Source organism: Hipposideros armiger, unplaced genomic scaffold, assembly GCF_001890085.2.
Source record: "Hipposideros armiger isolate ML-2016 unplaced genomic scaffold, ASM189008v1 scaffold_395, whole genome shotgun sequence".
Classification (NCBI taxonomy): domain Eukaryota; kingdom Metazoa; phylum Chordata; class Mammalia; order Chiroptera; family Hipposideridae; genus Hipposideros; species Hipposideros armiger.
In genome coordinates this window covers 760,636-782,777 of record NW_017731745.1, presented here as the reverse complement: position 1 = coordinate 782,777, position 22,142 = coordinate 760,636, and the positions used below count along the sequence as shown (strand labels likewise).

At 39.5% G+C, this 22,142-nt stretch overlaps 1 protein-coding gene across 2 annotated transcripts in view; it reads right to left on the bottom strand.

Annotated features, from left to right (window-relative positions):
* Nucleotides 1-4,528: 4,528 nt before the first annotated feature.
* Nucleotides 4,529-22,142, bottom strand: part of SRBD1 (S1 RNA binding domain 1) — a 216,577-nt gene continuing 198,963 nt past the window's right edge. For both annotated transcript variants that reach the window (XM_019663551.1, XM_019663550.1), the window contains 2 exons: nucleotides 8,930-9,114; nucleotides 4,529-5,412 (listed from right to left, as the gene is read on the bottom strand). In XM_019663551.1, coding sequence (XP_019519096.1) covers nucleotides 5,123-5,412; nucleotides 8,930-9,114 — 475 coding nt within the window. In that variant the 3' untranslated portion in view covers nucleotides 4,529-5,122. The remainder of the gene's footprint in view (nucleotides 5,413-8,929; nucleotides 9,115-22,142) is intronic.

Here is a 22,142-nt window from a genome sequence, read left to right as displayed (position 1 = left end):
AGACTATTTCTAAATATTTTACTGTATGTTATTACAATAAATAAATAGGAACCTTTATTCCATCATGTTGCCTAACATGATTATGAAAAATTGGAATTTTTGGAACATTTATCTTATACTCAACCATTCCATTGAACTCTTTTATTAGATATTTACTCATCTAATCCATACACATTTATTGAAAGTTTATCAAATGCTAGGCATTTTTTAACGTACAGGAGATACAGTAGGGCACTACCCAAAAGTATATCAGGAAATAAACTTTGCTGTCAATACCCCAAAAGCTTTTAAGTGAATGAAGCTTTTGCTTTTCACACATAATGTGAAGTCCAGAGTAGGCAATTCAGGGCTGTTATAGTGACTCCACAGAGCCAAGGTAGAATCAGGAATTGTCCATCTTTCGGTTCAGCAGGCACTATTGAGTGCCTGTTACTGACCTCCAGTCCCCCCAGCACTCTATCTGCATTCCAAGCAGGAAGGAGGGTGGGGGCAAAGGACAAAGGAATCACGAGAACTGAGCCTGACCTCCCCACCCATTCCAGCTTTCCTAGAATCCCACCCCATGACTTTTGTTTATACTTAGCAGACAGAACTATGTCACACGGCCACACCCATATCCACTAGTCACTTATTGCTCCCCTCGAATCAGAATTCTAGTAGTAAGGAAGGAGCGAATTTTGAGTAGGCATCTAGCAGGCCCTGACACGACAAGACAAAATTTCTGCCCTTATGAAGATGTTCAAGGAATTGACAGCTGAGTGCCTTGGCTTTTCAACAACTCAGTTCTGGAATTCTTTCTCTACTTTATTCCCTCCTCATTCCATTGTTAATCATATCCAGTCTCATGGCTGCAAGTATAGTTAGATGCTGGTGACTACCAAACTTACGTTTCCAGCCCAGCCTCACCCCTGAACTTCAGATTGAAATAGCCAATTGCCTACTTGGCATCTCCACTTATATAACTAATGTGTATCTCAAATTTAACCTGCCCACAATGAACTCTTTCACCACAACTGTTCTCCTACAGTCTTTCCCATCTCAGCAGATAACAATTTCATCCTCCTGGTGTTTAGGCTAAAAACCATCCTAGACTCCTACCTGTGTCACATCTTACATCCAGTACACCAGGAAATCCTGTTGGCTCTACCTTCACCTGTCAACCATATCCAGGATCCCACCACTTCTCACCATTTCAACCACTAACATTCTGGTCCAAGTCACCATTATTTTATGTCTGTATTTCTATGACAGCCTCCTAAAATCATTATCTACACAGATAATCCTGAAACTCAGTTCCTTCACTTTCTCTTCTCTAAGGATCTTATCCTTGACCCCGATCTCTGCTACTTATTCCCATGATCATTCCTTACCCTTTGTAACTAACCAAAACTCCAATCTCCAAAACTGTAATTTCAAAGGTAAGCATCCTACTTTTGACACCTACTCTTTCCCACCCCTTACGTCCTCTATTATTCCCACTCTAACATTCTACCAACTCCATAAGGACCTACAATCCATTAATCTTATACTTTTTCACTGCCCCTCATGCTTCCTTAATACTGTTACTTTTCTTCTCACTTAGCTTAATTTGCATGATCAATACTTTCTTTGTCCATGTGCCCTCAGCTTTCTTGTCCTTCGCTATTGTACTCACTTGGCTAACTCACAAACCTGATTAGATCCACCTCTTCACCTAATCTGGACCTGTGTCTACAGTTGATGTGGCTGAAGAAAAATAAACCATCAAGCCAACTGATCCTACATTTAAGCCAATCATTAACCTACAGCGGAACATTTAACACCACCTGGAAATCACACTCTGTTTCCCTAGGCTTTTCACTTTCTTGTCCTTTTCTTACCTCTTTCTTTCTTCTCAAACCTCCAGCTTCCTTTCCCCCCATCCTCCATCCCATTTGATGACCTTCCTTTGTGTTTCAATGAGAAAAATAGAAGCAAACCAAAGAGGCCTTCTCTGCGCTGCCATCGCCATACCTTTCTACTTACAACTGTGTCCATATATTAATCTTCTCTCTTGTTAATATGGATGAACTCTTTGTATTCCTATCTTAGACCAATCACTTGTGCACTAGATTCCATGTGACAACATCCACTAAAGGATATCATGTTAGTAATTCTCCTGTCTCCTGTATCAAATTTTCCTGTTATTGGATCATTTCCATTTGTGTACATTATTTCCTCTCTCTCCACACACACACACACACACACACACACACACACACACACACACACACACACACACGTTCCTGGACTCCATTTTCCCTTTCTAGTCACTGTACTATTTCTCTTCTTCCTTTACAGCCAAAATCCCTGAAAAAAATTGTCTGTATTCACCATCTCCAATCTAACTCCTCCTAGTTTCTCTTAAACCCACTCAGATAAGTCTGTCATCCCCACCATTTATTGGAAACAACTCTTGTTAAGGTCAACAAAACATTTATCCTAGTTAACTTCTGGTCATCTTTCACATCTCAGTCAAAACTCACTGACTGGGTCAATCCATCTATTAAATGCTGTTGCCATTATATCGTTTATCATGGTTGTAATTTTATACTTATGTTATGTGATTCTTTGATTGATGATACCTTTTTCCTTGCTAGACTTGAAGCTCCAATAGGGCGGGAATGATGCCTATTTTTCTAAACTTGGGAAAAGGAGGCCCAGAGAAGTAAAGAAACCAGCTCAAAGGCACACTGTGGATTACTGGTAGAATAGGAGTAGGAAGAGTTGAATGTACTGATCACCAAGCACCATGGTACACTCTGGGGGTACACGATGAATGAGACATGCCCCTCTTCTCCTAGACTAGGCCTTATAGGGCCTCCGCCATGTCAGGGCTGGACAGGACAAACCATACAACTCAGGGCAACGTCAAGTCCTCCCTGAGTCTATAAGGACTTAGCCACCAGGTCAACAGAGCTGCTTCACACTGTCAACTGCTATGGTTCCTGTATTTTAATTCCCCTGAGGCAGCCTTTTCCCAAAAAGCACTTTTTTTTTGTTTGTTTTAAAGATTTTATTGGGGGAATTTGGGGAGGGAAACAGCATTGGGGAATCAGGGAAGGGGAACAGACAAGTTGCTGTCCTTTTGTTCTTCAGTCTGGTTGTGGAGGACGTCACTTCACTGGCCCATGTTGGTATTATCATTGCGCTCTTCCCAGGTGAGGCAGTTGCTCACCAGCCATTCGACGGCGGCTCATGGCAGCTCATGAAAGCTCATGCTCGCTGCTGGCCAGCCCCACTTCAGCCCAGCTCCAGGTTGAGCTGTTGTTCACCATCTTAGCTGTAGAGGGCACAGTGTCACTGGCCCTCATGTGGGATCCGAACCGGGGCCCTGCTGCTCAGAGCTGGCATCCCAAGCCAACTCCTAACCAATGCGCCACTTGGCCGGCCCAAAAGCACTTTTTTTTTACTATGTATGGTGACAGATATTAACTAAACTTATTGTGATTATCATTTTGCAATATATACAAATATCAAATCATTGTGCTGTACACCTGAAATTACTAAGATGCTATATGCTTTATTATACCTCAATCAGAAACAGCATTTATGTGAAATTACATTTTCATTGCAGGCTTCAGAATAAGACTTTTCAGATGTATATCACTCATCCATCAATGACCTATAAATTATGAACCAGGAAAGACACTGGGAGGAGTAAGATCTGTTTCAAGTTTACAATATTAAGATCCACTGTCAATTGAAGACCAATAAGAAAGTGATTAAAAGCATTTCAGAAATGAAACAGCCAGACAAACAGAGGACTTGAGGTATACAACTTTTAAGGAAATGAATGCATTAAAAAGATCTATGTACTCCAGTTGGAAAGCTGCATCATTTCCAGAACTGTAAAGCATCAGGCAGAAATGTCAGTAAACGCAGCCTGATTTACCACTTTGTAAGGGGCTCACTACTAAGGTGATCATATGATTGATTATCCAGAATGGGGCACCTTGGGAATAAGATGAGGCACTATTAAAAATTATGCCAGGACAATGAGTGTTTACCAGGACTGTCCCAGGCCAGCTGATGACCCTCTTCAGTGCCACTCTGCACTCATTACACATGAAGAAAGCCAGCCGTTCACTCAGTCATGTGAATGGTCCACTGGGCAAACCAACCACAGCAGCCTGAACGGACAGGACACCAGTCCAGCACAGGCTCTGCCGCATTTTTACCATGAATGGTCATGCTAAGACTTAGCATCTTCACTGAATAAAAACAGTTACGAGTCACTTCCTGTATCTACTTGTTTTCTTGCCCTTTCACAACTGATGTCATCAATCTTCAGACACTTCTAACCCAATCTGGTTTAATACTGATGCTTGAGAAAGAATATACTCTTCTGTGCTAAGTCAAACAGAAAGTCATTCTTCAAGTTTCCAGAGGCTTCCCTCTTTCCCAAAGGCACAACAGGTTTATATGAAATTTGCATGAATGTGTGCCACATCTTCTTTAATCAAAACGACTCCCAGGTCACTGAATCAACATAACAGAAACAAGGTTATTAGTGACAAAACTTTATTGAAAGGATCGATACATGTATCCTTCTGAGAAATGTTTGAAGCTATTCACTTGATGGTTACAAACACATCAGAATCTGTTTTATTGGTATTTTCTGGTTAGCTTGGCAAGGGAAAAATCACAAACCAAATCCAAAACACCTGATTTTAAAAGTCTATAAAAAGGGAGCATTAAATGCTGCCAGCCCTACTATGTCAGGAAACACTGTACAATTAAAATTGGACAGTTCCAAACAAGTCCAGCAAGGCAAGTTGGCAAGTGCAAGTGAAAGAATCTGTCATACAAAATGCAAAAGGAGTCGAAGAAGAATTACAAAAAATAAAATTTTGGTCACAAAATAATTACTACATAAAGCCACATAAGAATGCCTACTAGTTGGTTTCTTTAGGGGAAAAGAAATCAAACCATTAGTTTTCCATTTACCCATAAGGAAAATTAGGAAGGTGTTTGGAAAATACTTCTGTTATTAAATGAGTTCTTTCTCCTTGGTCATCTAGAATTCACGAACATCTGACTTAATCTTGCCAAGCTGTAGAAACGAGGATGTAAAATAAGTGTTTGGCTTTCAGTGGGGCACTTACAACACCCGGATGAGGTCCAGAGTGATCCTAGATCGGGGGATGTCGACGTTGAGTACTTGGACTTCCACTTTTTCTCCAGGGCCCAGCTGAAGACTCCTTCTCTTCTTCGTTTTAGAAAGCTTTGCTACTGTTACATTTCGTATGGGAATCAGCCCTGCTTTTCCCACTCCTATATCCACAAAAATTCCAAACAATGTAGCATTCTCGACTCTGCCTGTAAGAACTGTCCCAACCTGCAGGTCCTCCAAGCAGACTATGCTTCTCTTGAAATCTGGTTTATCAAAATCTACAAGGGAAAAGGAGACATTTAGCGTAAATAATAAGGTACTGTGCTTCCTAGACACAATATAAACGAGTAGGTATTTACTACATCTCAGTGATGTGTCCCGGCCAGTAGTAAGCATTGAGGGGGACACAAAGGAGCGAGAGACACAGGCCTGCCTTCAGAAAACATGAGTCCTAGGTGGAGAAACAGCATGCACACGGTAGAAACAATTCACGACAATTTACTCAAACCTTTTTTCTCCTCAAACTCTATTTGGCTAACATGGGAACATCAGCACTCTACATAAGGGCTGAGAAGAGTAGAGTCTTATTTTCATTTTTATGAGAAGGTAGAAACTATCTTTGCTCAATAAATACACAAAGCTAAATCACAAACACTGAAAGGAAGACCCTTGGGGACAGAAGATTAGGCAATTTTCCCCCAGTGCTGGAATTCTCACTTTCAAGGTGGTAGAAAGTAGGTCAAACGTGGATAAAATTCAAATATTCTCCTTTCCCCCTTTCCCCCACACATTTGGAGCTCAGGAATCAAGTCCTATCCATTTTGAATATATTTATCCAATCACAATTTATGGATTCTTGATGATCTATGGCTCAGAAATCCGGATCAGCTGGTACTTAATCTTCTTTCTTTTCTTTTATTCAATTCATCAAACATTTATTAACTCCTGTTATGTCCTGGCCAGGTACTATGCTGGGTGCTAGATACACAAAGGTGGAGACGTGTAGATCTCTAGTCTCACGTTCCGCATGGCCCTCTTTTCTTGCTCACCCCAGTGTACATGTCTCTGTTCATGAGCACTGTCCCCCGAAAGGTGGGCACAAAGCATGCCAGGGATTCATCCTGGCGCTAGTTAAAGCAAAGCAAAGGTTTTATGAGGGAGATGGTTAGAACAGTTGAGACAGGGCTTTGGGATTATCCCCAGATTCCATTTCTCTGTGCTCTTCTTGGCCCCCTTCCCTAGGATTACTGAATGTTGATTCTAGTAACAAAGGACACATTCTGTGCTTGGATGTCCTTTTACTAAGACCTCATTTTCCCCTCACTCATTCCATTTCCTTTTCCTCCGCAGCTGTCCAGCTGTCGGCTTTATCCTGATTACTTGTTGAAGCTACCCTTTACATTTGTATTAACAACTGGTCACTTCTTTGTTCCCGTTCCTCAGTCCAACCACACTGAAATCAAGTTTTTTAAAAAAACTCACCTTTTCCCTGTAAAACAAAACAAAAGCCTTCATTAAACCTCAAATCTCATTTTCTTCATAAAAAAGGAATAGCTAATACTAGAACTGACTAGAATTTCACCTGACACCGAAGCAGTGAATTCCAAAAGCAAGCAATCTACTGTAAGGTATTATTCCACTGGGCAATGATGGCGCCAAAGCAAAGGGAAACTAAGTTGTTGATCAGGGGAAGAGGTAGGATGGTCTCCAAGGCCCCACAGGCATTGTTTTCATGCTTGAAAACTATCTTTCCCTTTTCTTGCAGAGGTCCAGCTGGTACAGATTCCCCAAGGATTCCTGATCAGCTGTTTAGTTTCATTTTGCATGGAAAATCAGTCAGGAACTACTTAACATGTTCCTGGAGACAGGCTGAGCCACTGAGACATCAGAAACTCCTCCATGGACCAGGTGGACTTGAACACCTGGAATGCCAAGGCTACGTGCTCAGTCCCCTGTCACCAGGCCACTTCTGAGGAACCCGATTATGGAAACTAACCAGCAAACACAGCGTTAATGAAATAAAACTGATTATGTCACTGAAAAAACAGAAGACAGGACGAGTACCAGGAAAGAATGAGGCATCAAGAAACGGTACTTCTGAGAAAATGAATAAGAGAAAATGTGTCATAAATACTGTGCTGCATGAACATCAAGAGCACTACCTGCCCCTTCAAAAGCTCGGCTGTGGGCCTTTCCCCTGGGGACGTTTCAAGTGCTAAAATGAAAAGTTCTCAAGTATCTGGAAAACTGTGACTTACACTAGGGCAAAGGTCAGTTCCAAAGTGTGTTGAAAGAGACTGATTTGAACTTTCACAGTGATAAACACTGCAGTAATTGGTAAGCTCAGTCCAGAATCCAGGAGCATCTGTGTTTCTGCTCAACCAGAAACATTACCAGGTGAGGACCTCTACTCAGTGGTTGGTTGTTTAACTGAACCATAGATTTGAGTGTTGACCTTTGCCCCGAGTCTACAGTGGAAGTGTAATACGGAACAATCAACGTCAGAACAGAAAAACAAAGATGGACAAACAAACCCAGTGCAGGCTACCTGCAGCTAGAGTGTATGTGCCAATCTTGTAATGCAGCAGTTCTGGGCATACCTCCCTCTAATCCCACCCTGTTTGAGAACTACTTCTCTACTTAGGGTTCCTGCTAAACACCACCACCCTGGATTCACACGCAAGGATACCAGGTCTTCAAACGGAGATGGGTTTGTCTACTGAAACATCAGCTTTGCATGGTGTAGAAACCCGGAGGCTTCTACTCCTACATTTTGGGCATACATCTTATTGTATGTTTTATTTCACTTTTCTCCAACTTAAAAAAAAAATCATTTCAAACCCACAGAAAAGTTGAGGGAAAAGTATAGTGAGCTTGCTTTGCTGGGTGTGTTTTTAAATTCTCTTGGCCAGCCAAGTGGCTCAGTTGGTTAAGAGCTTGCTCAAGAGTTTGAGCTCTGAGCAACAGCGGTTCGAGGACAGCCCGAGCTGAGCAGCCGCTGAGCTGCCAACAGGTAGCAGGATGGCTCAGCTAAAAAAAATAAATAAATAAATTCCCTTAAACCTTTTCAAAGAAGAACGTCTAAATTACCTCAACGCAGCCTAACCCCAAATGGAAAGAGCCAGGCCCTAAACATGGTGGTATAAAACTGGTTAAGAGACAAGCGCAGATTCATACAAATGTCAGGGCTTCCTAGTAAAATGTTCTTGAGAAGCAGGTCATTTGATCCTTAATTCTTTCTCACCAGGTCACTGTCCTCAACAACTATGGCTGTTAAACTTCCCTCACCATCTACCTGTGCTGAAAAAACGCTGAGAGCACTTTTAATTAGAAAGAAAATCACCAGAGAGATAGTATCTTATTTGTTTAGTGTGTTCACTGACACAGAATCCAGGAACTTGGAAGGCTGCAATTTAGGAAGAAGATTCACTTTTTAGTTTGTCAACTGAATGCTTTCTCTTGGACTTCTGGCTCCTATAAGATAAAAACAGCTTACAAAAGGAGTATGGAAAACGTGTGTCTCCATGTACACAGCAGCACATGCATGATGCATTTCATCTTCTGTAACGGAAAGCAAGCATGGGACAAGGAGTCTGGAAATGTGCCTTCTAGTTTTGCCTCTGGATACTAACTAACTGCAATGACTTTGAAGGAAGGTCACCATGCTTTAGCTCTCTCCCATATAGAATGGGGGAATATCTGTGGTGCCTCTGGCATAGGATTGTTGTAAGAGCCATAAGAGATAAGGTGAGCTATGCAAATGACAGGTGCTGTTATTTAAGTTCAACTGTTTACCTGTTCGAAAGTCAAAGCTTTCAGGCTGGCTGAGACCATCTATGATGATCTGTAAGGTGTTTTCTGTTGTTTGCAGTCTTCCTGCAATTTTCTTTATTTCTTCCTTTTTAAGGAATGAATTTATTTTTTGTTGCATTTCAGGTGTTCCAATCTCGCACAGTGTTCCTCCAATGAGTGATAAAAACCTGCAAGGGGAAAAAAAAGCCCAACACTTATTAATAATATTACTTATTTTTCAATCTCCTTATACAGGTAACTGTAAAATTACTTCATCCCAGACCCATATATCAGTCAATCTATCAGCCTTTACTAAAAATCTACTATGTGTCCCATGCTGTAACTGATGATCTGTCTTGGGGAAAAAAGGGAAGGGATGGATTTAGGTTCTTGTGCTATTTTCCAATGAAGCTCCTGCTCAAAATCAGTATCAGAAACATTTTACAGGGTAACATTTATTAGAACTCCATGTCTTGTGTATTTTCTAAATAAGGATACCTATATTTACCAACTGTCTCTTAAAATTCCAGTTAGGAAAACTTATTTGAATTTAAATTAGCTAATAGGCAAACAATGAACTGATGATTTTAAAATCCAGCAAAATATCCAACAAGCATAACCAGCTTTTGAGAAATGAATTACTCTAGTCTTGTGCCATATCATTGCTTTTTGCTTCTTTGTGCCTGTGATGACACGTTTTCCTACGCAAGCCTACTATCAGCCTAATAATTCTCAAATTCCATTAACAGTCAAGCCTCACCTGGACTTTATATCAAGTACATTAAGTATATTTAACATCAACAAAGAAAATATGAGAGGGAATATCAAGAAGAAAAACTAACTTTCTTCCAAAATGGATGTGATGGAAGCAGGACTGCAATCATATAATCTTAAGATGAATACTACCTTTATATACTTTATATATTATATAGCTGTAATATTTACAAAATAAAAAATATCTACCTTTCTCAATCTCCCTTTGGTATATTCATCATTTCCCTTGCTTGCACAGCTGACTCTCAATTACTTAGCTTTGGAGTTCAATCATAAGTCGATTAAGAAAAAAACACAAATGGTTAAGGTGCATTTATTTCCCTTCAATTTCATCTGAATATTGGGCTGCAGCTCACTTTCTTGATATTCTTTGGCTGGGTATTTTTCTAAATCATTAAGCTTCATGTCCCATGATTAATGGCACTTTAAAAATGTCAACACAGTAATCAGACAGATAGTGATACTAATGCCCTCAAATCCTTTCCTCTCAGGATGTCTCTGGAATATAAGGAGGGACGAAGCAAACTGTCTATGATCAGAATCGGGATGTATCCCATTTGGCAGGTTGCAGCATATCACCAATGGAATGTTTGTGACTTTTTTGCAATGTGTGTTCAACCAGAAAAGGCCTCTTCTGTGATAATCTGGTATCTGGTAGAGAAAGCTCTCTCATCTCTCACTGAATGAGGGCGTCTATTTGGGTTCAAATGTGCAATCCTCCTACATTTCCATAGCCATATTTTTGGTCAAAACCAGATTTTCCAAAATCCAAATAATTCTCTTGAGAATATATTTTGGTGAATGGTCTAATGAAAGACCATGGAGTTGGTGCTTGGTCTCTCTTTTTGGAAATGAGCATCCATCCAAACTGGTGGCCAATGAGATCCACACTGTAAGTCTGTATGGTCATGGTGTCCCAGCCCCCCAGAGAGGCAGACAGTATCTATTAGTGCTGATGGACGGGCAGTAACACATTAGTGCCCTGGTAACAGGCAACAGCTGGTGAAGCTCTGACTGATGGGGCAGATGACACATGACAACCTCTGCCCATAGCCAACTTCCTTGCACAACTTTCTAAATAATATACGCCCTGCTGAGCAGGCTCCCCTGGTATTTACCCTGTTGGCTTGATCGGTTTGCAACTGGCTATTTAGCACAACATCTTTCAAATCCCCAAGGCTCTGGCTTACAATCAGCTGTTATAATGCCAAAAAAGTGTATTCATGAGCTGTAAACACCATTTATAATTAATAAAAGTAACTAAATGGCAGAAACTTCCCAAAGCACTGTATAAGTTTTGGCCTCAATAACAAAAACAGTGGCTCAGGAGGCCACTTGGAGTCTTAAGGTTTTCAGTGCGTGCGTGTGCGTATCTAACTGCTACCGAAGTCATCTCCATATAAAGAATTCTGTTTACAGTGGTTGCAGATATAAAAAGGAGACTGGTCTGTTTAACCTGGATGCATATTTCATGTATCATTTTCATTCACATACACTTAAGCCCGAGGACACTGGTAACTGAAATCAATAAAAAAAAAAAAAAAGCACCAAGCTGTGCTCCTGGCTAATGCTTCATATTGATCAAGCCTATTTTTAAACGACGATGGAAAAAGTCAAATGCTTTTTAATTGTGAAAACTTCTCAAAAGTTACAACAGGGTTGTAGAAAAAGGAAAATAGCAAACAAAAGGGGACAGAGACTATAAAATGAACTTGGAATAGCATTCAGATTGACCTCTTCCTTATTGGAACTCAAATATATTCAACTGTGAATGATAGAAAACAATGTTTTATGCTCAGCAGCCACTCAAACATGTGCTCTTTAAATATTCTTAAAAAATTTATTCAACATATTCTGAATTTTCATCCCAAAATTGAATGTGATAAGCAATATCCAATACAAAGTTTCATTTTAGAACTGAGTGTGATAAGTCACACTCAATACAAAGTACTTTCTGGCTCAAAAGCACCATATAAAATAGATCGTACTTTCTGAAGCTTGGAACACAGAACGTAAGTGAACACGTACTGATACATATGTGCCAGACATGATGCTAGCGCTTGATAGATGTTCTCATTTAATCCTGATAATAATCCCAAAAGGTAAATATCATTTCATACAGAAAGAGAAAATTGAGGTTCAGGGAGGTAAAATAATTTGCCCAAGGCCACACAGCTATTGTCACTGACTGGAATTTCATGCCATACACATCAGTGTGTGTCTGTTTATAACTGCAGATCAAAAATTAAAGTGCTATATAAAACAATACTTTTGGTAACACTGCACCAACACAATTCGATGGCAGATTAGTTTTAAACATTAGACAGTTAACACTGATAAATCCCACAAAGAAATTATTGTATAAATGCATTTAAGTAGACAATTCTCTCAAAAGTCAGTGAGTTATTAAAGTCAGTCTCATTTTCTCCACTGTCTATGAAATGCCTTTTCAGGTTCCTGACTGCTGTCTGGGCTGCTGTTTTTATTAAATATGTGATTTCACCCATCTTGCTTGAATGAAGAAAGTAGTATGAATGAAACAAACAAGCACATTATGGTCTTTTATTGCACATCTGCACAAAGTTAAAACACAGAACTCGCAGAGATAATGCTTGTTTTTCAAACAAAATTGCTGATATTTTCAACAGAAACTTGCTACACAAATGCAACATTTTTCCCTTTAAAGAATAAGAAAAGTCTTTGTAAGATAGATGATTCCTGCAGAATAAAATATTCTCAAAATTCGTTAAGACTTCAGATATAGCCATTCAGTTTTATGTAATTATTTCCAGCATGGAGAAAAAAACTTAGGAGCCCAGGACTCAGTACATTACATTAAAGCAACATAATACCTCACAGAGCACAGAAGAACCATGATGATGCAACAGCGATAAAAACAACTTAATATTAGTCCATAAGCCTGGGCCAAACACACAGGATTTATAACTCCAAAAGAACCATGCTGTAAGGGCAAAGAACTTCTAGTTGTCTATCCACTCTCATTACTTTTAAGAGAGACTTCTGTACTTGTTTATTTTTATCCATTAGTTTCACTCTGCTTTAAAGTAATTACATTAATAAACAAAACATTAAATTACAAGAGCACAGTGATTTTAGAACTAAGTGGATACAGATAAAGTAGGTCATCATGTGTAATACAGGTAGACATTCAGTGATTTTCAAAGAGAGCTTATACTCTGAGAGAAGCCTACTCTTCTTAACTGTGATTGTAGATAAAGCAGTGGGACACAAACGAAATTTCAGTAATAGTTTGTTACACTAAAAACCACACATATTACATATATTTTTAAATCTGCTGCACTTAATATTAAAGACTGACTATAAATCCCAACATGGCAAAGGAGAAAATCCTGCTACTTCTTTTACTTCTTATTAGCTCCCTATGGGGAGCTAAATTTATACAGGTGAGCTGGTAGCAGCGCACATTTGGTTACAGAACACTGGCTTTACACATCTGCTGTTTCAGCAGTCAAATCAAAGAGGCAGCAATGTGAATTGCACTTTAATCACCATCAAAGAATCTTTTCAAACTTCTAACCTCTTGGTTAAATTGAGACACTGAACTAGGCCAGAATCATTAAAAATCTGTTGGTGCAAAATCCATGAGTCATGGTAAATTCAAGTACAGTGCATTTATGGAGAGGCCCATAAGAACCACCTACTGTGCTGGAGAAGCTAGTAGGTAAGAGAAGATAATGTTTAAATGTTTTTTCTTAGCATATAATCAGCCACAGAAAGTTACAGCAAGTAATTTTTCACAAGAACTTACAGCTGACTGGCTTTTGAAAACTTACATACTTCAGATAAACTTTTCAAAAACGTAACCCTTTCAGAAAGGGTAGGGTTGTTCTGAAAGCCCTTACAGATTTTGATCTGAGAGTATAGTTTTAAATGGTATGCAGCTATCTGGGCGGCAGTGCGAGTATTTTTATCGTCATTGGCTTGGCACCATTTGGAGTCTTTGGAGGCATCTCCTGCTGTAAGCACACTCCTGCATCTATGAGTAGCAGAAAAAAACAAGAACTGAAAAGGATAAGCTGCCACAGATTAAGGGATGCAGTCTGTCTTCCAAAAGACTCAGTTTATAAGTGTCAGATTATTACGGTTTCTAACTTCTGAAGAACTAAATGTTTCCTTCTTTTGGAAAGGTCTGTTATATATGCATAGAAACTGGATACTTGATGTATGTTATATTAATTGTATGTAGGAGAACATATCCTTAGAAAGCTATTTTATTTTGGCAATTTAGTATGGGGAATTAACTTTGTTAAAAAAAAAGGTCAGTTAAAATGTGCTTATACAGAAATCTAAAAGATTTAGGATGATCTTCTCTTTAGAAACTGTTGAAGACACTGCTTATATAGTTACATCAAACAAAATATCTAAGACCAATGAAATAATAACCAATGTCACAAGAATAAGTAGCACTGGTTTTTATGTACCTTAGCCTATTTCAGAACCACTTGCTAGGTATGATAGACTGTGTGATTATAATTATTGGGCTGTTGGAAAAGTCATGACGTATTTTTTCTCTGTTTTTCATTGCAAAAATGCGTCATGACTTTTCCAACAACACAATACAAAATCCCAACTGTGTGTGTATCTCCAAATGAGTATGAGTATATAAAAATGGGAAGGCATCATGTACTAAAATGCTGCGATTCCTCTCAAGATTTCTAAAATCCTGTTTTAGAAATTGCTTAGAAATAAATGTATGAGTAACAAAAGAAAATCAGTTGTCTTACATTTAAAAAACTCCCCCATAAAAAGAACTCCCCCCACCCCAATAACCCAATATTACTCAGCTTGATCATTCTCTTCCCATTGAGTCTGGCTGTTTTAAACACACACATACACACCCCCTTAAATGATAAAGTTTTGCTTTAGGTTATTCAAAGGATGAGACAAAATGTGAAGACAACTGAAAGGTCCGATAACAGCCTTTGCCCTAAATGAGCTTACAGTCTAATTTTAAGTAATGACAATATATTGGAACAAATAATCTTCCACTTAATATCTTGTGTTTTAGAGGTAGGATTTTACATGCAGGTAAACAGATACTTTGAAAGTGCTCAATAAAGATGATTTCATTTCATTCTCTCAAAAATGTATTGTGGCTATAGATCTGCAGATAAGAAAATCAAAACTTAGATTATTAAGTGACCTACCCAAAGTTACACAGCTGAGACCACAAGGCTGTAGCTAAGGTAAAAGTTGTCACATATCACATCTTCATTAGCACTCTTTACCCCTTTACTTTGGGGGATTTTCAATACAGACAGAAGATTTAGATCCCAGATAAAATTTGGCACTCAGACCCATTGCCTGGGAGCAATTTATTATTTTAAAACCAAATTCAAAAGGAAAAAGTTTGGCTCTGTTTGAGTTACTGAATAAGAGTTGGACAAAATTAAGTTAGTGGTTTCAAAGGCTGCAGACTCTACAGCTCAAAAACACTGTTTAGAATTCATATAATTTAATTTACTGGCTGTAAAGCCATAACGTGGGTTAGTGCCTGTGAATGTTTGAAAGAGAAGGGCAAATAAAAAAAGTAGTATTCAAAAACATACAGGCTAGTGATGGCGGAGCTGAAATTAAACAGCTCCAGCACTACTAGGGGATACAGTCCATGTCCATGTATTAGGGCAAAGGACTTTCTTCCTCGAGAAACAGCCTTTTCACTATGGGTTCCATCCTGTCAAGAAATCCTCCTTTCAAGAAATTGGAAAATATTGGGTTGTCGGAAAAGTCATGACGCATTTTTGCAACGAAAAACAGAAAATATACGTCATGACTATTCCGACAACCCAATACTTAACATCTGCCATTTCTATAAGTCCCCTGGCTGTCCTCTGAATGGGCAGAGCCAGTTTTATTCCATTTAAAGAATGGACAACTGGGGTCACAGTAATTTGCTTATGGTCACACAGATAGTCAGAAGAGAGGCTAGGATTAAAATCCATAGCTAGACGGGGGACAGGAAGGAGGGAGGTGGGAGGGAGATAATGGGAGGCTGAATCGATATCCTATGGAGTTTCAGGCTCCAGACTGAGTGATCTAAAGCTGAAGAAGAGAAGGGCAAACACTTGGGAGACAGAAGAGGCTGAAGCAAGCACAGCTCTATGGCTGGCCTGCAATCCTCTCTCACACCTCCTCCACTGGGGACGAAAACAGGCTGCTCCAGACAAATCGGAGTGAAACCAGCGTTTTCTCCAGGCCCAAGATGTTAATGTTAATTAACAGTGTTAAATGACCCAAATTATATCCAGATCTCATGGTAAAAAATTCCTTCCTGGGAGACTAACAGTTGTAAGCCACCCATCCCCCTTTTTCTGTGGCTCAGCTTGACATTTCCTTCTCAATCAATCACAACAAAAATAACAGCGATAATAATCACAGCAATAACAGTAAACTTATTGCCCCAGGTGCTAAGAATTCTAAATATTACTCACGTAATCCCATGAGACATGTGCTACCATCATCATCATCTAACAGATGGGAGGTTAACCTACATCTGTTATCTAACCTACAGGGAGGTTAAATAACTTTCCCAGGATCAAATAGGCATTAAGAGAACCCAGACAGTCGGGCATTAAGCGCCCTCCAGATTGAGTTAGGGGAGAGTTAGATACTGCCTCCGATTCTTAAACTTCCACCAGCCTTGCCTGAAACTTCAGGTGGGGTGTGTGTTGGAATGGTGTGTGAGACATTCAATACGACAATCAATTCCTAAGAACCCCACAGCCTCTCAAGTGGCTAGATTCTCTTTCATCATTTTTCTCTTTTGTGAAGGCACTTTTGAAAATATGATGAATGTTACTTCCCGGGAATTACAGTAAGATGTTTGGGTTTTAACTACTAACAAGAAAAAAAAAAAACCCTTTTAGTAATCTGCCCATTTATCATCTTTATACATTTTAGGCTTGGCCTCTTTTAGGATGCTATGTCTCTTTATGAAAAGGCAATTTAATATTATCTAATCGTAGCTCCACAGAAGAAGTTAATGTGGGTGATTATTGATACACATCCTAAGACATCACTTATCAAAAGCCAGCAATGATTCTCCCTTAATTTTCATGTCCAAATGCTGCCAACTCCTGTGAGGCAAGTCCAGAAAAATTTAAGATCTTTCAAATTTGCCAATAATTCCTTAGGTCTGTTTACCTAATCTTCACTTACTTTACAGCATTTGTAGACGGGTTTCTTTTCAGGCAAGTTTCCCACAAAGAAACCTGTTTTTATCATTGCAGAAGTTAGTTGGCATGCAAATGTAGAATAAAGCTGCGGTGCATTTTCGATGTGGGGAGGTGTGCTCGACATACTCAGTCGCCTAAGTGACATACCTCTCAGAAAAATTACAGATCACCACAAGCCATGGGCCTTCTGGGTTGCTTGCTCCCAGTCAAAACTTGAATATTATATCTGTCACTACTCTACTGTTGCTGTTTAGTATCGAAACAAAAACAACCTAAACTCCCTGCATTACAGCTGCTTTTTAGGTCAATTTCTCTCCTTGCTGGGCAGAAAGCTAAGGTTGGGAGCAATGTGATACAACCTCTGAAAGCAATTCTAAAAGAAGAGTTCAGAGATGTTAAGTCCTTGAACAGGAATGGGAAAGTCAGACTGAGATATGCTCACTCATTAAAGGTCTTCAGCATGGGACACTAGTCAGTGTCTGGCTTGACTTATTTCAGCTCCGTGGCAAAGAGCAAGACAAGATCTCTAAAGAGCCTCCCCAATCCTCATAGCCCCCCAACTGCTTTTGGCCCAGGAGCACTGGCTGGGATCCATTTATGTCATTACAGAATCCTGTGTATCTGTTGAGTTCTTTTTTTTTTTTTGTGGGTTTTTCTTCCAGCCTTATTGAGCTATATAATTGACATATATAATTTTAAGCTGTACAAATATGTTGATTTGATACTTATATAATTGCAAATGATTACCACCATAGCATTAGCTAACACTTCCACCAGGTCACATATTACTATTTTTTTTTTGCAGTGAAACATTTAAGATCCACTCACTTATTAACTTTCAAGTACATAATAGGGTATTATTAGCTACAATTTCCATGCTGTACATTGTACCCTTTTGACAAACTTTTGGTCTTAAAAACCTGACACAAGTTTTTTGTAAATTAAGAACAAACATTGTTTGGCTTTTGTACATAAGATTCCCCTCTCCCCAAGTAAATATTTTGTCAGATTACGTGATTACTCCTGTCCCAGACCTGCATTTTAAGTTGATGGTTGTTTACTCTCTGAAAACATACTCTTCACCATTGTTTCTAAGGGTCAGAAATAGGTACATCATTAGTACTAAATACTAATATTATATAATGTGCAGATACTGAGACAAATCATTCCTTGATATACATTTACCTAGTCCATTAGAACAGTGCTGCATGTCATATTCCTACAAAGGCTGCTAACCACTTCTGGAAACTAGTCTTTTAAAATTTCTCCCTAATGGCCAACATGGAAATAACAATTAAATACTAGCTAATGCTTTATCAAAATGAGTGCTGAGTGACAGTCTTGACATTAAATTTCCTGGCATTTTTCAAGTTGAATCAAGAACATAACCACTTTCAAGCTTAACTATCTGGAGTGAATCAAATTCTTAATGCAGCCAATTCTTTGGGAGAGAGCCAGCTCTCACTGTGACATGTACAAATCGCCATAAGCTGCAGCACAAAGCACCACCTCCAGGAACCTTATTCAAGGAAAAGGGGAAATCGGATACTTGCCTTTGGCTCTTTTCATCAACCAAAACGGTAGGAGAAAAACAGAGGAGGCATGGGGGAGTGGTAAGCCCTAAATAGGCTGTTTCTGGGCTTCATTCTCCTCCTAATATAGCAGCAATTTTACTCGTGGCTCATAATACCCAGCACAATTAAATCAAACATGGGAAGGTTGTTTCTAGATGATGACAGCAAATGGTAAGTAATCCTCTTTCATAATCTGTCTGCTTCCTAGTCTGCAAAATCTAGGAAGGCCTGGGCTCTGGACACAATACTCTGTTGGAGGCAGGGGGGTTCAATGTGGGGAGGTACCAAAATCCCTTCAATCCATAAGGGATTCTGAAGAAAGTCCTCACTCAGCATGTGGGAGAGGATGACCTAGATGGTCTAGCAATAGTTTTGCTTACACAACTGTACTGACCTCTGCCAGTTCAGACTACAGAAAAAATATCTGGGTTGAAGTAAAGCTGGATATTTTACTTTGCTCAATGACAATTACAATGGTCAAGTCCCGAGTAGTTTCCTTTCCACAGTGTTCTTCTATGTAGTCATCTTTTCATTTTCTATTTCTATCATGTATTCCTTCACTAAACAAACACTGCCACACCAGTCTGTTAGGGGCTGGGGTAGAGTGGTAAGCCGGGTTTGTAAGATCCCTGCCCTCGTGGAGCTTCCAGCCTACAATGATAAGTAACCCGAAATTTAACTGACACTAGCCTAGCAAATCTGGTATAAAATCTCCAGATGCATTATTTATTTTGCAGGGACAAGGACAACTGGGGAGGCTCACAGCTTTACCTTAACCACAGTATTCAGCTGTGTCATACTTCTTTTTGACCACCCAACTCTATTAAGAATAAGTGGGGTAAGGTGGAGTATTGAGGCCCACAGCAAAACAAGCTTTTTAATTAAAAAGTTTTAAAACCTATTTTTTTTTCTTGCTTTTATATAAGATTGGTTGTCTCTTAAGATCTCCGATCTCTAGATCAATTCAATGATCCCCATGGTTTTTTCATATTGTTTATGATTTCATTTTTTACTTAATGAATTTTGTTGTTAATTTTATTCATCACTTACAATGTGAAAAACACTGAAGGTAAGGCCTGAAGAATACCAAAATGAATAGAAGTGATTTATGTCCTGAAGGAGTCTACCAAAAAGGGAGGATGAAACTTACAAACAACCATAACAGAGGTCAATAATTTGTAAATGCCCTTTGTGAAGTACAGAGGTTGCTCACAGGAGAAAGAGGTCATTTCCAGACAAGGGTATCTCATAAGGTCAAGGACGACTTCCAGGCTTTGGGGCTGAGAAACAGAAAGAATGAACTGCATCATCTGAGATGAAGAAAGCCACAGTTGGAGCAAGATTTGGGGGAAAGACCTGGAGTGCAGTTCAAGGCATGTTAAGTTTGAGGTGTCAAATGGGCAGTTGATATGTAAGTCTGGAGTTTGGATTGGGCTGCGGATATAAATTTAGAGTCATGGAATTATGGAAGTCCTTAAAACCATGAGAGCTACAGGAGATCACCAGGGGAGTGATCACAGTTTAGTTCTTTGAACTGTCTCTTCCCCATTCCCCTCCATTACAATGAGTTTCCACTTCCTCCTCCAGTGTCTCCGGTATTCATATTATTTTTGCCACTCATCTCCACAGTTACTATCTTTCACACCTTCCATCCAATCTGTCAGCAAATCGCATTGGCTCTACTTTTAAAATATACCCAGAATCTGACCACTTCACCTGGATTACTACAATTAATCTAACTGGTATCGCTGCTTCTACTATTGCCCCTTATCACCTATTCTTAACACATCAGACAATGGAATCCTTTTAACACGTAAATCAGAGCACATCACTCGTCAGCATAAAATCCTGCTATGGCTCCCAATTTCACTCAGAATGAAGAAGGCCATGTCCCTATAAGTAGCCTCCCAATGCCTTTTTTACCTAATCTCCTATTTTTCTCTTCCTTGCTCACTCTGCTCTTGCCACACTGGCACCCTTCCCGTGCTGCTCCTTGAACACCAGGCCCACTCTCACATTAGGGCCATTACCCTGCCTGAGCCCTCTTCCTGGAATCCTCTTCCCCCAGACATCCGCACAGCCAAGTCCTTTACCTTCATCAAAACTTTGCTCAAATGTCACGTGGTCAATGAGGCCTACCTACCTTGACCACCCCACTTAAATTGCAAGCCCTTACCCATAACCCTGGTAAATCCTGATCCCCATTACCCTGCTCTTTTTTCCACAGCACTTATCATCTTTATCATACTACGCAATAGATTTATTATGCTGGTTGTATATTGTGTGTCTCCTTGAGAGCACAGATCTTTGAATGGGGTCCAAGATTGCAAAACAACAGTCGGGATACAGCAGACACTCAGAAGGTATATGTTTAATGAATAAATGAATGATTCTGCTCATTCTGGCCCCAGTTAATGAAAAGATAATAGTGCTTTTAACCATCCATTATGGGACAAGAGAAGAAGACCCAGTCTTTGTGTATTTGTCTGTCTTGTTTCTGGTGTGGGGCTGAAGAAAGACTGATGGGAGAAGAGGAGGGAGTTATAAAGGGGGCGTTCAAGTTTTAGTTTTAGATATACTAAGTTTGAATGGCTAAGATAGTCATGAGAAAAATCTCTCACAGGCAAATCGAAAGAGAGAGCTAGAACTTAGAAGAAAGGCCTGGACTAGAGATGTTGAAATGTAGGGTTGGAATTATCAGTGCAGAGGTGAGAGATAAAGACAGTCATGTGATTGGATACAATCATCCAAGGGAGCATATAGAACAAGAAGAGAAGGAAGTTAAGGTAAAAAACTTGAAGAATATCTACATTTAGAGGGACAAAGAAGAAGAGAACTTAGAGAAGATAGAATATAAAAACTAAAGTCAGTAAACTGATGGTGTCAAATGTGGCAGAATGGGTAAGTGGTTTAAGGATGGAAAGAGGCCACTGGTTTTGACAATCAGGAGGTCATTCGTCCAAAGAGTAATTTCAGAAGAGTGGTAAGGACAGAAGCCAATCAGTAAGAGACTGGGAGAAAGCAAGTCTTAAGAATTAGAAGTAGGTGATTCTGAGAAGTTTGGCAATGAAAGGAAGGAGCAATGAGAGGGAAATTCTAAGGGTGAAGTAAGACAAAAGGTGGTTACTGCTTTTAGCTTTGAGGGATTGGAGAAAGGGGAGACCACCACAATAAGTCTGTGGAACAAAATGAAAAAGGAATAAGTGCTGGAGTCATTAAAGATACAAAAGACAGCCATAACATTTTATAAAGCTAAAAGATCTTACTCATTTAGCTCCCCCCCACCCCCCTTTTAGAGGAGAGGCAACTATGACACAGAGAGTCCAAGAAAATGCCAAGGTCAAGAATCCTAGCTGCAACCTGAGAAGTGAGGGTGAGGAGGGAAACAGAATTACGAGATGGGACGGTAGCTTCCTATGGGACACGATGAGTGAAGATATGGAGACAATCTAAGGAGGGAGATTGTAAGGTAGCTTTGAATATTTTTCAGTGAAGTAGGAAGTAATCAGGTAAATATGAGAAGACCCTGAAAGAAGAGATTTAGAACAGAACAGCTTCAAAGGACTACTGAAGGAAAATCTATCTTTAGCAATAGGTTTCTTAATTCCATGTTCCCCTTATCTCTTCTATAATAAGGATTCTGTTATGCTT